We start from the raw sequence: 18500 nt of genomic DNA on the forward strand, positions 1-18500 counted from the left end.
AGCGCGATTTTCAAATAATGAAATTTAAATAACGCGGAATGACGGCTTAACAGAAGTAGGCCTACATACAATCAACGAACATCTGTATAGCTCACGGTAGGTCTGTCTTGAAAGGTTTTCAAAAAAAAATTCAATGAATCTATTGAAAAAAACATTTTTTTCTTCCGGTATCCGACCGTTGCAGTTTTTTTGTCACCATCTGCTGGTACGTATTTTCAAATTCAAAATCTTTATATCTTTATCCATATATAGATATATAGATATATAGATATATAGATATATAGATATATATAAATATATAAATATATTTATATATATACAAAATTCCCCAAAAGATGGAACACTCAGTATTTAAAAAAACGTCTCAATTGTTACATTTCTATATAGTAATTTAACAATTGAGACGTTTTTTAAATTATGCTTAGTGTTCCATCTTTTGGGGAATTTTGGTGAATATAAGTTTTCAACACTGATAATATTATGATTTTATCTTCTGGTGTTTGCCTATGCCTGTCTAAATACTGCAAATAAAGAAATACTCACCATTTTCAATGGCAAGTGATGTTGGAGTGCAGATTAAAAGCCATTGTAAATAAAGGTGATCACATAGGCTTGGATTCCAAATCTCCGAGAAGCTGAGATAGCAGCTTCAATACCAGGACATCATCTTTCTTTGAGGCTGATTGGGTTTGTGGATCAGATACAGTATGTGCACAGCAGGCATTGATGATAAAGTGTGTTTAATACAGAACAAACAGACTTTGCAAACAGCTATACAGTATAACACATAGATCATACTTACATTAGCATTCGTACATCTATAGTAGTGGTGTACACTATCCCAGAAACATAAATTAAGATAAAATTTTAAAGTTATCTTAATATTTAAATTAACCATTATTTAAATAAATGAGTTTCCTCTCCACTACATGACAATAAAATGTACAATGTTCAATGAAAAAAAAGCCTGCAACCAGCAGACTGCAAAATCCACCCTGACTGATGACACAGCATCAGTCATATTATTATTTTATAAATACTTGACAATTTGTGCTAGAAATAAAGGAAATTCACACACAAAAAAGTGGCTTCATTATGCAAAATATACTTTATTTCTTTTGATTTTGGTGAGCTGGACATAATTTCACCAGATTAAAAAAAAAAAAAAAAAGTCCATTGCAATGTAATGGATTGTGTTCGAACATGGGATTATGAGTAGCCTAAACCCATTATAGATCCTATGTGTCCTCTTAGTTCTTTTGTTTTCTTCATTATCAAGGTTATTCATGAACATATTCATGCAAAGACTGATTAATGGGATGTTCTGGAGCGGTGACTGTGACAAAGACTTCTTCAAAGAACTGCATACAAAACAATGCAGGACAGATTAACTTACAAATGGAAGTACCTTTTATTGCAAACATTTGAGGACTTTGGCACCTGCAAGGCACAAAATACACTTAAATGTGGTAACAGAATCAAATGGGCCTGCAAAGACACTGGAAAAATCATTTCATTTTCACATAGGGAATTCCTTTCACAGAAAGGACAAAGTCAAGCTGCAGACACAAAGGGTAAACAGTACATTGAGTAGCAAATGACATGTTCAGACAGACACCACAGCACAACAAATCTTCCCATCAATCATATGGAGTTCAAAAAATTAACAATTAGACAGCTTCACAACTGATCAATATGTGTAAAACTGCTATTTCCAATTCATTGCTGTGTTTTAAGGGGTGTAACAGAGATGAATGTGAAGACAGGTAGGGGCATTTATAGCTACTGTACTAGTATTCAGCACAATGTACAGTCACATGACATAGAGGCCCATATGCACTTGAGCTTTTTAATGCTGTTCATCCAAAGACCTCCAAATCACCCATTTAAAGGGGGAGAAGTTCGACTATTGGTGGGTTTCTTTGTCAAACAGAACTCTGCACTGACCTATGCTGCATGATTAATAAAAAGTATCCTCAGATGTGATATGCTTCATGTTTAGGTTCTACCTTTCTTTGAACAGTGTGTTAACACACACACACATTATCTTTCTCTTTTTGATGGAAGAAATGCATCTTGTAACCTTTTCATAAAGGGATAGTTCACCCAGAAATTAAAATTTTGTGATTTACTCACCGTCATGTTGTTCCAAATTCGAAGTGGATGGGGACCAGGCTCTGTCAATCTCCAAAAGGACAAAAAAGCAGCATAAAAGCATTCGATACAACTCATGAACTATTTATATAGCTTTGTGCGTGTAACAAAAATGTAAGCTGTAATTTACGGAAAATCTTGCTTGATAACGGTGGTCACCATTCGCTTTCATTGTATGGAAAAAAGCAGCTTGGACATTCTGCTAATAATAACTCCTTTTGTTTTAAATGGAAGAAAGAAAGTCAGGCGGATTATGAAAGAAATAAGGGTGAATAAATGAAAATAAAATTTTCAATTTCAGGTGAACTATCCCTTTAAAGTTTCTAATACTTACTCCCAGTAACAGCTTAATACTGACAGGCAACATACCATTAAAAATACACAGCAGTCATTCTTTATAAAACCACATATTAAGGTAATAACAGAGCAACTCCATACACAAATTCCAGTTTGGCAAATAAACAAAATGATCTGAGAGGGGGGAAAAAAAATTTGAAGATACATAAAAAAAATTTAAATAAAAAAAAAGACACATTTATTTCCCCCTCGATCAGCTCCAGTTTCGGCTATGTGCAAAATATTTTTTAAACAAGAGCCACGCCGGCCTGAAATCCCATCAGGCATTCATGCTACAGGGCAGGACACTCCAGCACTTCCCCTCTGATTATGAAGCTCACATGATTCAGTTCCTACAATCCCAAAGAGCTCATTAGGTTTAGTGTTATTTTCGGAGACAAAAGTAGGGCGTTTTTCTTGGAGACGGAGTGGTTAGTTTAATGGAAGACGTAAACAAGAGTGCAGAAACTTTAGTTTGTGTTCTAAGAACCTGCATAGTGTATTCAAGGCACTAAGGGTTTATTTAGGACAGCCAGTACCACACACACATACACACGCGACTGGATGCTTTGGTAAGGCAGCTGTTTCTAGATTTGACACTTTTGGCATTCAAATGGTGCAGATTCTCTTGCTTGTTTTAGATACACACATATAAAAATCCCAAAATGACAATATGTCACCCTCATATCATTCCAAACTCCTGTTACTGTCTTTATTCTGTTTAACACAGAAAGCGAATTTTTGAAGAATATTCTAGTTACTCTTGTCCATGTAATGAAAGTGAATGAGGACTGTGGCATAAAAGGGATAGTCCACTCAAAAATGATAATTCCCTCATAATTTACTTACCCTTATGCAATCCCAGATGTGCATGACTTTCTTTATTTTGCAGAACACCAACAAAAATGTTAAGAAAAATATTTCAGCTCTGTAGGTCAGTTGAATGGTGACCAGAACGCTGATGCTCCAAAATGCACATGGATAGGTGTGGGTGAGAAACAGATCAACATTTAAATCCTTTTTTACTATAAATTCTCCCTGCCCACTAGGTGGCGATATGCACGAAAAATGTGAATCAACAAAAACAAAAGAATATAAAAGTGGAGATTTATAGTAAAAAAAAAATTTGTTAAATATTTATCTGTTTCTCACCCTAATATCAATTCTGAAGACATGAATTTAACCATTGGAGTCTTATGGAGCTTCACATATTTGGTCACCATTCACTTATATTGTGAGGACATACAGAGCTGAAATATTCTTCTAAAAATCTTTAAGTTCAGCAGAACAAAGAAAGTCATGCACATCGGGATGACATGAGGTTGAGTAAATTATGAGAGAACTTTCATTTTTGGGTGAACTATTCCAAGATCCTTTCAAGCAAAAAATAACCATAAAATATCACAAAGATGGAAAATGTTCTGAAACCATACAATAGTGAAATTTAAGTTGCTATTCTCTGATAATCTTTCCCTCCATTGATCAGTTAACTGCCGTTTTCAAATAATTCAGTCAGTAATTTGAACTTGAAAACCATATCATTCTGATTCGTGAAAAAATCATTCAGATTAGTTTTGTTAACTGGATCAATACATTGAAAAGATTTGGCCCTCTGATAAATCAGACCTTGCTACTTCTCTCATGAATGCGCCAAAGAGAGCTGGGGTGGATAAGAAGGTTTTCAGTGAATAACAACTTTTTATTCTGTTCCACACACAAAGCTAATATATGACTTCAGAGGACTTGGAATATAGAGCACAAGTTGTACATTCATGGCAATATTTTGTCATTTCAAAGCTTGTCAAATCTCATTCACTTTCATTATATGGAAGACTGACCTGGTTATACTTAATCAAAAATTTTCCCTTTTGTGTTTCCACTAAAGAAAGGAAGTCATACAGGTTTGGAACAATATGAAAATGAGTAAATGATTACAGAATTTTCATTTTTGGGTGAACTATCTCTTTTATAATAATGTCCTATTATCTTTGTTTTGTTCTGGGGCTCTTTTTAATACTCTCTGCCTCACACCACAAACTCTGGTTCTGCTTCTGTGGCCAGGTGCTCTGTGGTCCGATCCTCTCTGTCCAGATCCAGTGAGAAATGCTTGCTGGTTCTCTTGATAGTAAAAGCGTTCTGGTTATTCCAGATACCAGCACACTGCTCTGCAAATCCATGGTAACCACAGCCAACTGTGTCCATGAGGTCCGTCTCACAGCCGAACGTATAACTGTGTGCGCTGTCCTGGCAAAGCTCGGCCCACTGCTGGCAGTTCCTTTGGAACATACGAACATCATCCAGTGACTGGCTGTGTTGATCTGTGGAGCTTTGACCCTTCCTGCCCGTCACCGTCTAATAAAACAAAGACAAAGACAAAAAATGGCATTCAGTACATGAAACAACATAGTTGCATTAAACACAAACACTACAACACTAACTCTCAACTAACCCTAAAATCTCAGAGAGCGATTAGCTGTACACTCACATGAATTCTCAGATGAGAAAGGACAATGATGTTGGGTGTAGGGTAAGGCTGCCCTAAACAAATACTGTTAAGAGGAAATGGGATTACCAGCACTGTTAAAAGAGATTACAGGATTACTCAACAGAAGAATGATACAGCTCAGTACACAGAGTTGATGCCTTCTTGCATATCAGATGCTCTGTTTAAAGGGATAGATCACCCAAAAAAAATAACATTTTGTCATAATTTTCTCACCCTCATGTCATTCCAAATTTGTATGACTTTCTTTTTTGAGTGGCTATAAAGGAATAATCTAGCAGAACGTCCAAGTGGCTAATTTCCATTTAATTAAAGTGAATGGTGAATACAGCTGTGTGTTCCACAGTAGACAAAATTGGTAAATTCTGACAAATATCTCATTTGGGACGAAAAACCCCTTGAGTTAATTTACAACCTTTTATATTAGACATTTTTTTAAGATGTACCTTTATTTTAATACTCTCATGTCAGCCACGTTCGTACACATTTCCATCTTTAATTACATTCATTTCACTTTATGTGCGCTACATACGCTTTCAATGTGGGACACAGATGTGCGGGGGTCTTTGAAGCCAAATTGTGCTTTGCTATCCATGCGGCATGCGCACGCGTCAGCCGGGCTTCCCACGAAATGAGAGATCCTTTGACAGGATCCGTGTGAGTGCATCGACCGGGCGCTACTTAAAATGCAAACTCTCATGACAAACACAGAGCGGCTCACATGCCCGATTAATTCGGGCTTCCATCGATATCATTGTGCATGTGACCCATTTGAATTTTACAGTACATGATAATTTGCTCTTTTAAAGTACCATGGAGTACCAAGTTCAACCATGTGAAACATCTTGGCAACGCCGACATTCTGAACAGCACTATCGAAAGAAAGAGAAACACCTGCTCAGCTCCAGCATCAGTTATAAGACTAGAAACATCTACACATCAACACCCTTACTAACATTTATACCAGTTAACTGTAACAGAATTTTTCATTACAACTGTGGAAGCTGTAGCCAAGAAAACCATGGATGGCATGGATAGTTGTTAACAAGTCATAGGTATGAAAGTATTTTGAATTGGATTAAACAGAAAAATAAGTTGTAATCAAACGATTGATGATCACTTGTGTGTGACATTAGTTTTTATATCTGTATAATTGTTTTCAACATCTAAAGAACCTTATTTTGCTGTGGATGTCCCAATATGGATACTAAATTTGCACTTTTCAGAGAGCTCACTAAAATATTCAAATTATATTTTGGTTGCATTTATATTGATATTGATTGTGATTGTGTAAAATAGGCATATAAAATCGGAATATCGATCGCAGAGCCCTGAATCAAATCGACATCATATCACGCAGACTTTGAAGTATCAGCAAATATTGGATCGCAGGCCAAGATAATCGATATATGATCTTATCGTGATGATACACCCCTATTGTAAATGTATTTGTGTTATGCTTGTGTGTAGGTGCAGGTTGTGTGTGTGTGTGTGTGTGTGTGTGTGTGTGTGTGTGTGTGTGTGTGTGTATATATATGTCACCTGGGGGAGACATTCAATGCTCTGGCCTCTCATTCTCACTACCGTCTCTGACGAGCTGGAGGTGGAAGAACTGACTTCCTTCACCACTAACCCTGAAAATCACAGACATATAAAACATCAAACATACATCAAAAGCTGAGATGCTTAATAGATGGTTGATGCATGTACCCATACTCTCAAAAAGAGCTTGAATACAAAAAACTGAACCATAAAATGCTGTGTTGGCCACCTAATTTACAAATTTGACAAACTCACTTGGAAATTTGGCACTGAAAGGTCAACGGGCGAACCATTCAACTGCTAATGCCTGTCTTTAGAAATGACATGGCTGTGATCTTGAATTTAAACACCTGTCAGCAACAGCTGTGGTTAAAGCACCTGGATCCTCTAATTAAAAGGAGCATTGTTGTATACTTCATACTTGGCTATGAGTTGTCACCTGTAACTGTGTGAATCTTACGAAAACATGTCCAGGTCACAATTCATCCCAAAGGTAACAGAAAAAAAGTTAATTATATTTAGCATTAAGAAAATGAAGGACGTGTGAATGGTGAGCTCTGTGAACTTTGCTAGTTTGAACACTATTAAATGTCATAAACTGGTGAGGTTCGATACACTCTGTTCCATAACTGTTCTAGGAGGATAATATGTCAAAGAATTCAAAATCCTCAGGATCTGAAGACATTAAAAGACACTTCAGTGCTCAAGCTGACACCCCAGTGGAGGCCTTGAGTCAGGGAGTTGATTTGGTCAGAGAAATGAGGGAAATTCCACAAGAAATGTTTAACATGTCAGCAATGCTGACGAAGGTCGTTGCTGACTTGGAGGATCTTGCTGTATGTCGGTCGATCACTGCCATGGAGACTAAATTCACTGAGGTGGTTATAAGAGTGGGGGATGTCGAGAAACGGATTGATTATCTGAAGTCATCGGAGAGGGAATTATCTGCTAATCCGCTAGCGACCAAGGTCGATTTGGAGTATGTCTAGGAGAAATTGGAGGATATGGGGAACCACAGCTGGCGGAATAACATCCAAATCTTTGGGATTCCTGAGGCCGAAGAGGGTCAGGATATAGTGAAATTCCTGGACGGGCTCTTTCCGAGTCTGCTCGATATAACAGGCCATAAGCTGGAAATCGAGCAATTTCACAGGGTTCTGGCCCCAATCAATTCTGGCCAAATTTCTGAGATCATCCGATAAAGATCTTGTGTTACACGAGACGAGGAGTAAAGGAAGGCTTTCTTGGAAGAACCACAGCATTTTCTTGTTCTCAGACTTTGCGAATTCGACAAGAGAGAAACATGATTGATTCGAGGAATGCAAGAAACTCTTACATCAACAGAAGTTCGCTTTTGCACTGATGTCCCTGGCAAAATTGAGAATAGATGACCTCATCACTTGACTGTCCAAGGAAACTGAAACTGCCTTTTTTGTTTTGTTTTTTGTGCTTGTTCTGGCTAGTGCACTGTCTATTGTCCTGTTCATTGTCAGTAATTTGTTGTACTGTCCTGTACTTTTTGCACATGTTTGCACGTGCACTTTATATAGGTATATATAGGTAGTTTATATAGGTATTTTATTTCGTTGTGTAGTCTCATGTGGTCCTATGTTGGTCCTTTGTTGTTTTTATGTAGCACCATGGTCCTGGAGGAACGTTGTCTCGTTTTGCTGTGTACTGTACTAACTGTATATGGTTGAAACGACAATAAAAACCACTTGACTTGACTTGACTTGACTAGTGGCTGGAGTTTGTTTTGTGGAGGAACACACCTTCAGGACAGTTATGTGGATGATTGACTGGAGTTTGTTTTATAGATTATATTTTGTTATGTAATTCTGTCTCACAAAATTTGTACAGAAACACCGTATTTGAGCAATCCAATGGCAAAGTTGTCACAGCGGCTCTCGTAGTCGTACATGGACTGTTAAGTTAGTTAATGTGTATGTTTTTCTTTTTCTTGTTTGTATGGTTCGGAGGGAAGTTTGGGGTTTGATTGTTGTACTAATGTTGGAATATGGTCTTTATAAATTTGTTATTGACACACAATCAATTTTTTTCTAATATGTCAAAATGTCAAATGTTAATATGAGCGGATTATCTCTCTCTATGTGGAATGTGAACGGTTGGGGCACCCCACAAAAAGAAAGAAGGTTATTACTCTTCTTAAGTGTAAGAAATATGATATAGTGTTTCTTCAACAAATGCATCTTTACCAGCAGGAACCGGAAAAATTTGGGAAGATATGGGGTGGACATGTTTTCTTTAGTGCTGGTTCAAGTAAGAGCAGGGGAGTCATGACATGACATTAAGTAACCATCTACAGTTCAAATGTCTCAAACAGATTAAAGATAAATTAGGAAGAGTCATTATTGTTTTAGCAGAACTTCAGGGGCAAAATCTTATTTTGGCTGATATTTACGTACCTAATGCTGATGATCAGGGCTTTTTTATAGATCTTGAAGGGATTTTGCATGCCGCTGACACCCCTCATAATATAATATTGGGAGAAGACATTAATCTGTGACTTTAATAGTGAAGCAAAAGTTTGTAAACCCCCACAAGCAACATTGTCAATTCACAAGATGTGTAAAAATCTTGGTCTTACAGATATTTGGAGACTTTTGAACCAATCTGGTAGGGACAATCTTTTTTTTTTTCATCAGTCCAAATGATTTATTCTAGAATAGATTTTTTTTTATATCCAAGTCCCTCATTTCATCTGTTGTTGATTGCTCAATTGGAAACATTTTAGTCTCAGATCACGCCCTGGTGAGTTTAGAGGTGTTGCCAAATATGGAAAATCAAGAGGAAATCATATAGTTGGTGCTTTATTGTAACCCATTTACAAAATCCTGAATTTCAACAAATGTTAAAGGCTGGAATCAATGTTTATATGGAAAGCAGTTGGAAGGGAATATTAAAAGTGCAGAGGCAGGGGCCTGGGTAGCTCAGAGGGGTATTGGGTATCCCTCTCTCTGTATTATTATACTAAATAAATATTAAATATTTAATATTATAAAAATATATTATATAAAAATATTATACTATTATTATTACGAAATTATACAAATTAAGAGTTAAAATAATTAAAAGTAAGACTTACTCTGCTAAGTCCGCTTTTCGTTGCACAGAATGTCTGCTAACATTAGCACTTGGTCCTAGAGTCCCGCCCGCGCCAAAATCCGGTGTAAACTTTGACGGTGGACTTGATTCCATCGAGTGCACCGAGGAAACAGCATCAGTAATCAGCCTCACGTGGTCCTTACTCCGAAATCCCATCCGAGACTCCAACAAATCTCCAGGTCGATAATTCTCCGGTGTGAAATGTGCGCCACAAACGACCGAGTGTGTGGTAACAGACGCGGCAGTGAAGTCTGCTCTCTTCACCTGCACAAAACGCACCCAAGACCGAAAAGCCTTGTTTTTCCTAGAAGGAAAATGATGGACACGATGTCCTGACAGGCTGGAATTCGTGCAACCAGCACAAACATAATAATTTACCATTATGGCTTCTCTAAAACTCGATCTAAAACTTTCTGTCTCTCACTACTGCTCTAACTACATCAACACCCAACAATGAGAGAGCTGACCGCGAGCTCTTTTGTTTGCCTCGCCCTACGTCATATGACGCGTTGCTATAGCGGGAAAGGCGTATTCCAGAGCCTAGCACATTTTCATCAAAATCTCTACATCAAATGAGATTTCATTAGTAATTTCTACATATGTGTTTTTAAAAGACCTCTGCAGACAATATAAAGTATTAATTCAATTATAAATTCAACCTGCATGTTGCTCTTTAAGTTACACCCTGTTATCTTGCATTTGAACTTGGTATGGACAAAAGTGTCCAGAGAGTTTAATTCGGACATTTATTTAAATGTTGCCTCAACTACAAACGGAATAAAGACTCCGCCGTGAACACCGCTGCATCTCTCCCGGACGAACTTAATACATTTTATGCTCGTTTCGAGGACAACACCACCACCCTCGCGGAGAGAGCACTCGCTGCTGACGCTACAGAGGTTGATTCACTCTCCATCTCTGTTATGGATGTAACCCGGCATTCCGGGCCGCGTCATCAGAGCGTGCGCGAATCAACTGGCTGGTGTTTTTACGGACATTTTCAATCTGTCCCTCTCCCTGTCTGTTTCCCCACATGCTTTAAAACATCAACCATTGTGCCAGTACCGAAGCAAGCCACAATAACTTGCTTAAATGACTGGCGTCCTGTTGCTCCGACCCCCATCATCAGCAAATGCTTTGAGAGGTTAATCAGAGATTACATCTGCTCTGTTCTGCCCCCCTCTTTGGACCCATTGCAGTTTGCCTACCACAACAACCGCTCCACTGACGATGCCATTGCATCTACACTACACACTGCTCTCTCCCATCTGGAAAAAAGGAACACATATATGAGAATGCTGTTTGTAGACTACAGCTCAGCATTCAACACCATAGTGCCCTCCAAGCTTGATGAGAAACTCCGGGCTCTGGGCTTAAACAGCTCGCTGTGCAGCTGGATCCTGGACTTCCTGTCAGGCAGACGTCAGGTGGTTAGAATGGGCAGCAACATCTCATCACTGACCCTCAACACTGGAGCCCTGCAGGGCTGTGTTCTCAGCACACTCCTGTATTCCCTGTACACACATGACTGTGTGGCAACACATAGCTCCAATACCATCATTAAGTTTGCTGACGATACGACGGTGGTAGGTCTGATCACTGACAATGATGAAAGAGCCTACAGAGAGGAGGTGCACACTCTGACACGCTGGTGTCAGGAGCACAACCTCTTTCTCAACGTCAGTAAAACCAAGGAGCTTGTGGTGGACTTCAGGAGGAAAGATGGAGAACACAGCCCCATCACCATCAATGGAGCACCGGTAGAGAGAGTCAGCAGTTTCAAGTTCCTCGGTGTCCACATTACTGAGGAACTCACATGGTCCGTCCACACTGAGGCCGTTGTGAAGAAGGCTCACCAGTGCCTCTTCTTCCTGAGACGGCTGAGGAAGTTTGGAATGAACCACCACATCCTCACATGGTTCTACACCAGCACTGTAGAGAGCATCCTGACTGGCTGCATCACCGCCTGGTACGGCAATAGATGAAAAATGTTTATTAGGTGCTACTAGTTACAAATCAAAAAGGTAAATGGAAAGTGAACACAACAGTCACGCTTGGGTCTCAGGAGGTTAACTCCCTGTGATGATGAGGAGGGTGTAGCCGGGACGTGAGGGTCAGCTGATCAACGGGAGAGCGAGATAAAGGGGAACCGGATATGCCAGTTCGAGAGAGAGAGAGACATGTGGCTGTGCTATGCGTGTTACTTTATGCATTAAAAGTTTGTTGATGGTTCAGCTGGTTCCCGCCTCCTCCTTGTCCAACCTTTACCCGTTACATCCCCTGACCAGCAAGGCATTCTGGTGATGTGAATTATCTAAACCCAAGTAAACAGTCAAAGTCAATTTTTAATACACATTTGAGTGATTTTGGAGAACAAAGAGTTCAATGTACAAAAATAAAATCTCTCCATGAATGTCATGCCAAAATGATTCAACCCCTAAAGTCAGTCATTTGTGGAACATCCTTTACACTTTATAACATCCAATAAAGGTTTAAGGTAAGTGTTCTCAAGCTTCGGACATCCTCTCTATTGGAATCTTAACACATTTTTCATGAGCAAAAGCTTCCAGCTCATTGACATTCTTTGATTTCTGTGCTGCCTCTGCTTCTTTCAAATCCCACCAAAGATTTTCAATGGGAGTTTAACGCAGGACTGAGAGGGCCATTCAAAGTCATTCTGTCCCCGAACCAGACTTTGGACAACTTGGATGAATTGTTGGCCTTATTGTCTTTTGGGTAAGTCCAGTGATCAGCAAGCTTCTATTTACACACTGAAGGCGTCACATTATTTGCCTAAATGGCCTGATAGTCTAAAGAATCCATGGTGCCAGACACACAGTCAGGGTATCCAGTTCCTGCTACAGCAAAACACCCCATAACAGGACTGACCTACCTCCATGCTTGACCATTGGGATGGTGTTGTTCTTGTCATAAGACTCATCTTTCTTACTCCAGACATACTGCTGACCCTGGGTCTAAAACTCAGTTTCAGTTTAGTATCATACATCCATTAAACCTTCTACCAGGACTCCACATGCCTTTCCAAATTCCTTTTGAATATTAAAATAAACGTTTCCTTGGGGAAATTTAGCCTTTTTCTCACACGCAGGAAGGTTGTTGTTTTACCATATTTTTTGTAAATGTACGAATGGTGCAGCCAACTGGGTCTGTTGGAAACTGGGGAAGTGCCTAGGAAATGTACTTGAAGCATTTTTCATTGCATTATTTGCATAGAAATATAATACATATTTACAACAAATTTTAATAAAGTGCCATTATAGAGTGAAGGCTTAATTGTGTTTTAAAACAATACATTTGGTAGCCTTACATACTTAAGGGACAGCTACATATAATAGGGGTTGAATAATTATGACATGGCTGGGAATTGGCATTCTAATTTGGGAGAAAAGGAGATAAAAAAATAATATATATTGCGATTGTTCAAATGAAGATTGTGGTGCAACGGAAAATGTATAACTTGCCCAGTCCTAATATTACAGTAAAAAATACGGTCATAATGCTTTTTTTTGGTGGGTAATGATTTTATTTTTTTTGAGAATCTTTTTTGGACAAAAAATAATGTCACAATGCAAAAAGTCAAGTCATTTTTATTTGTATAGCGCCTGTCACAGCACACATCGTTTCAAAGCAGCTTTACAGAAAATCATGCATTAACAGAAAATTAAACCATAATATCTATAAAGTCTTAAAGTCATCATTGTGTAGTTTGATTAAATACGATTATAAAGTGTGTATAAAAATAATTAAATAAATAATAATTGTATTTAGAGACCCAGTGAGCAAGCCGAAGGCGACTGTGTCAAGAAACATAAAACTCCATAAGATGTTGGTTAATGGAGAAAAATAACCTTGGGAGAAACCAGACTCACTGTGGGGGCCAGTTCCCCTCTGGCTAACATCATGAATATAATGCCAATATTACTTATGTATAGTGCAAGTCATGGTTTAAAATGATTAAGATAAGTGTTAAGTGACAGTGTTTAAACAAAGATTTTGTAAGAACTGTACGATTAATGATAATGTCTTTGAAGTCCATCCTGGATTATCTGCAGATGTTTATATAGATGCAATTGTCCTTTGTTAGATGACTGATGAATGCTTTTGTTGGCAATTTATTGATAGTATATGTATTCCATTTTCAGAGTGTAGTCCATCATTTCAACAAGGTGATACTAGCTGTGATCAGTGAGGTGCTTTGCAGTTTAAAAAAAAAAATACCTTGATGGTATAAAATAGGCTTCATTTTCTTTAAGCAAATATAATTTAGAAATTTCTTTCTTTTGATTTTTGGAGTGAAATGTGACCCAGGTTTAGTGAGATTCTGTGCACATGTGACTGCATGTTTGTACATACCGGAGCAGCCATTGTTGTGTGCTGACGTCAGCATGTCCTCTGTTATGTGGATACACAGATCCTGATTGAGTTTCAAATCATCAAGATCTTCACAACTTTTTGGATCATCAACCAACATCTCGATCTCTAAAGAAACACATAAATATTAAGTATTAACAGCTATTGCCTCAATTACTATATACACCAAGAGATTTGACATTTAAGTTCACCAGTACTGACTTTGCCTAAGTGATCGTGTTAGTACTGGTCTACATTTATCTACTATAACTGTAATTAAGATTAAGATTAGTACAGGTAAGCTTTGATCAACACTGCTATTTAATCCTATTTTATTATTAATGCTGTTATTAGTAAAGTCATGAGACTCTGAATTATAGGTTTGAGTGTGTGTGTGTGTATCCTACCGTCTTCATCCAGGCAGTGCTCCTTGCTGCTGCTCTCAATGCCAGATGTGCGTGTGCTGGCGTGGCTTGTGTTGGAAGAGGAGTGTGTTCTCAGTGGTCGGTGTAGTGTGATTGTAGGGATTCGGAAACTGTCTGTATCGACACCAGATGTGCGGGAGCTGCCGTGACTTGTGGAGGAGTGTCGTGAAAATGGATTTGGTCGTGATGTGCTGCCTGCACTACTGCCGCTGGCACGTGACCGCTGATCCAAATGATCCATGTCTGCCTCCAGAGCATCACTGATATATGACTCCCTGTACTGTTTCTTCTCTGAGAACACAGTTTAATAATGTATATTTACACTCTAGGCCCTTCTTAAAACAAAACAAGAATAATACTATAACAACAGTTGAGTGAAAAAAAGTTAAACTCAAACCTGTCATTTTGGTTAAGAAGCTTAGTGTAAATTACGAATAACTTAACATAACTGTCTGAATGTTCTTTCAATTGTTGACCTAACAAAGGTATCAGCTCACTTTGTTAACACAATCTTTTCAAGATACCTTCATTTTCCTCTAGACGTCGAACCTGTTTGAGCACAGGTTGTAGGTTCATATACAGTCGGTGGCTGTTGCTGAGCAGTTGCAGGAGATGTTGTGAACGCAGAGGGCAGCCAGTGTAGTAGATGAGCTTTCTGGCTGAGGGCAAACCATCAGGAAGAATCTCAAACCTCTTCCCCTGTGAAAAAGAATACAGGTGAACAGTTCAGATTCAGGTAGGAAAATTAGCAGCATGCAGTGCACTGTAATACTGGAAATGATTAGTTAAATTATAATCCTTTAAATCAACATGACTTGGAAATTAATGACTGGAAAATTTAAAGGAATATTCCGGGTTCAATACAAGTTAAGCTCAATTGACAGCATTTGTGGCATAATGTGGGCACTTATAATGGAAGTGAAAGGGATTAACATTTGGAGGGTTTAATGGCAGAAATCTAAAGCTTATAATTTTATAAAAGCACTTACATTAATTCTTCTGTTGAAACTCATGAGCTGTAAAGTTGTTTAAATTTACATTTCTACAGTCATTTTAGGGTTTGTTGACATCACATCGTCATAGGAAGGAAGTTGTAAAATTGAATATAACTTTACACAGAAAAGGATAGTAAGTGATTTTATCACACAAAAATCATGTTTACACACATATTATGTCTTGTGGCTAAACTTTTGACATTAAAAAATTAGCCCTAATTCACTTTCATTGTAAGTGGCTCACTGTAACAAAAGCAGACTTTTGCTTTTTTTTTTAAATAAAAGGAGAAGAGACAAGTCGAAGTTATTTTTTGTGATAATAAGCATTATGCAACAAATGCTGTTGATTGAGCTTAACTTCTATTGAACCCGGAATATTCCTTTAATGTGTTAATTTCTGTGATTAATAGTTGACTGTTCAATGCGTAAAAAAATGATATTAGTACGTCATTTTTTTCACTTCTTAAAACTTTACTAATGTTTTTCCCCACTTCCCTGCCAATTTTAACCACAGGAGGTACATGCCCACCTCGACTGCACATCCTAGCACAGAAACCGATTGTGTGGAGCAGTGCACGCTTATTCATTACACGCAATGCATGTCCCAGGCATAATAAACACGAGTGTGGATTTGCTGTATGGAGAATGGAGACTTCCCCACAAGCTGTGAACCATGTGTGCAAGAGATGCAGGAAAGCTTCTTCTCTTCGCATCACCCGAAAACTCTTACTCACTGTCATCTGAAACAGTCAGTCAAAAGAAAAAACGTGCGAGAGAGACCGAGCATGTGCGCTCGAGACTGAATGGAAGCCAGAGAAAATTATAGTTCCAAGATTTTAAACTTCAGCAAATTAAACTTCAGCATTCAATTTGTTTTATATCCATGTTGTATGTATACTATCTAATAATGCATTGGCAATGTACACTGAAGTTCTCTTGCAAATAAAGATTGATATGAATTAAATCTGCCAATTTGATCCTACTAGTGAAAAAGTCCACTGAAACATGACATAATATTTTGCCAACTTATAATTACAGCATGTCCACTGATATTATGACATGTATACTGTACATAAACTTGCATTAAAAATGTATACCTGTAAAAATGTGTCTAACTAACTCAATCCACAATTTCTTTTTAACATGTTCATTTTTAAATAATTAAATTAAATGATGACGAACCAATTTCTCGCAAGTTCTTTGAAACAATTATACTTTGTTGATTGTTTTAATGTACCATGTTTAATCGCTATTAATTACTTACATTTTTTTTATAGATTCACAGCCCTACATGAAATCAAATGTGGCCCGACTTAATTTCTTAATACATGTTCCTGGTCTAATTGTGAACAAATCATTGGTGCAAATTTCCATTTCAGATGACATCACTAATTCCAAATTTTTTCAGCCCCCTGTCCCACTTCATAATGGATAAAAATCTAGTCCCGCCTTACATTTCTTTAGTACGTCAGATTACGAAAGTAAAATGGGTTGTGAATGCCGTTTCATTTTGATTTTAAAAGGGAAATTTAAGTCAAAATCAATCATACTTAGTATCAGGTACGCCATTAAATTAATTATCAAGAAATGTTTTCACGTGGTTGTGCAGATTTAGCATTTCAGCAATGGGCAAAACACACGATCTACTGTGTGTAGATAAACATACAGCATCTCAACTGAATATTGATGGTACAAAAATAATTAAATTATACTAGTAGAATATTGAACTACTGACCACAAACACCAGTTTTCCCACATGGGTCCAGGGAAAATCATACAAGAGCTGCCTGACAGTTCCCACATTCTGAAAAACAAAAGACTCATTACATCATAGAAATACACAATATTTGCAGCTCTAAAAATGAGAAGTACTCCATACAATGTTATGCATAACCTCACGCAGTACAAAAACATACCTGAAAAATCTGAATCCCACGTAAAGTGAGTCCCAGTGTTAAAGAGGCCTCCAACTCTTTCTTATCCTGGCAAAAAGGAAATTTCACATTATGGTCAAAAATATATATTTTTCTTTCTCTCTCACACTCACACTCACACACACTCTCACACACACTCTCACTCTCTCTCTCTCACTCTCACTCTCACTCTCACTCTCACTCTCACTCTCACTCTCACTCTCACTCTCTCACTCTCACTCTCACTCTCTCACTCTCACTCTCACTCTCACTCTCACTCTCACTCTCACTCTCACTCTCACTCTCACTCTCACTCTCACTCTCTCACTCTCACTCTCTCACTCTCACTCTCTCACTCTCACTCTCACTCTCACTCTCTCACTCTCACTATCACTATCACTATCACTCTCTCTCACCTTGTAAAGGCGATAATAATGAACAGTCACGTCGTCCAAGAGCGCCGCTTCCTTGATGTACTTCAGCTGGGCCTCTGATGCTGTAAGAGCAAACTGCTCTTTGTGCATGTTTGGAATATGACGCAGAATATAGTCACATCCTCTTTTAGCAATTACCTAAAAAAGATAGAACAAGAAAAATGATGATGAAAGGGTTCCAACATCTTTGAAACCGTTTCAAAGTTTCCATTTCATTTATGATTACTGGATTAGAATGTTTTTTTATTTTTTATAATTTTATAAAGATTAAATTCACAAACAGGGACACTTTTGGACCAATACATTTCCATGACTTTTCCAAGGGATAAAGATTTTAAATATAATTTAAAGAGACAGCAATCAAAAAGTGCAATTTCTAGCCAATTAATTATTTTGAATTGACATAACTTGAAAAATACATTTACTACAGAAATTTCTATGACACACAACAGTGCTGTCACGACGGTATATAATCTGCCAGTATTGTACTGCAACATCCTGCAGCAAAGGAGCATCTCAACCTAATGTGTTTCCAGATGACAGCACAGATTCCCTTTAAGAGCTATTAAACTATTTTTAACTTTAATCTGCTACACGCAGTGATGTATAACAAGGGTCTGTTAAATGTTGCAGAAATGTTCAAGGATAGCACAGTGCAGCCCATAAACCACACACAGAGGGTGGTTGGAGCACACACATCT

The 18500-nt window shown here is 37.9% G+C and overlaps 1 protein-coding gene and 1 long non-coding RNA gene across 5 annotated transcripts in view; one reads left to right on the top strand and one right to left on the bottom strand.

Annotated features, from left to right (window-relative positions):
- Window positions 1-16627, top strand: part of LOC127618137 (uncharacterized) — a 28203-nt gene extending 11576 nt beyond the window's left edge. The window contains exons 2-3 of the long non-coding RNA XR_007967403.1: window positions 14998-15193; window positions 15967-16627. This is a non-coding gene — a long non-coding RNA (uncharacterized LOC127618137). The remainder of the gene's footprint in view (window positions 1-14997; window positions 15194-15966) is intronic.
- Window positions 1043-18500, bottom strand: part of frmd6 (FERM domain containing 6) — a 30806-nt gene continuing 13348 nt past the window's right edge. For 2 of the 4 annotated variants that reach the window (XM_052090395.1, XM_052090396.1), the window contains exons 7-14: window positions 17782-17937; window positions 17369-17434; window positions 17188-17256; window positions 14982-15156; window positions 14440-14748; window positions 14036-14161; window positions 6536-6627; window positions 1043-4842 (exon numbers count right to left, since the gene is read on the bottom strand). In XM_052090395.1, coding sequence (XP_051946355.1) covers window positions 4516-4842; window positions 6536-6627; window positions 14036-14161; window positions 14440-14748; window positions 14982-15156; window positions 17188-17256; window positions 17369-17434; window positions 17782-17937 — 1320 coding nt within the window. In that variant the 3' untranslated portion in view covers window positions 1043-4515. Of the gene's footprint in view, window positions 4843-4975; window positions 5068-6535; window positions 6628-14035; window positions 14162-14439; window positions 14749-14981; window positions 15157-17187; window positions 17257-17368; window positions 17435-17781; window positions 17938-18500 lie in introns of all 4 variants that reach the window. The other 2 variants (XM_052090397.1, XR_007967402.1) reach the window with 2 other exon arrangements.

Source organism: Xyrauchen texanus, chromosome 24 (assembly GCF_025860055.1).
Source record: "Xyrauchen texanus isolate HMW12.3.18 chromosome 24, RBS_HiC_50CHRs, whole genome shotgun sequence".
Lineage (NCBI taxonomy): Eukaryota > Metazoa > Chordata > Actinopteri > Cypriniformes > Catostomidae > Xyrauchen > Xyrauchen texanus.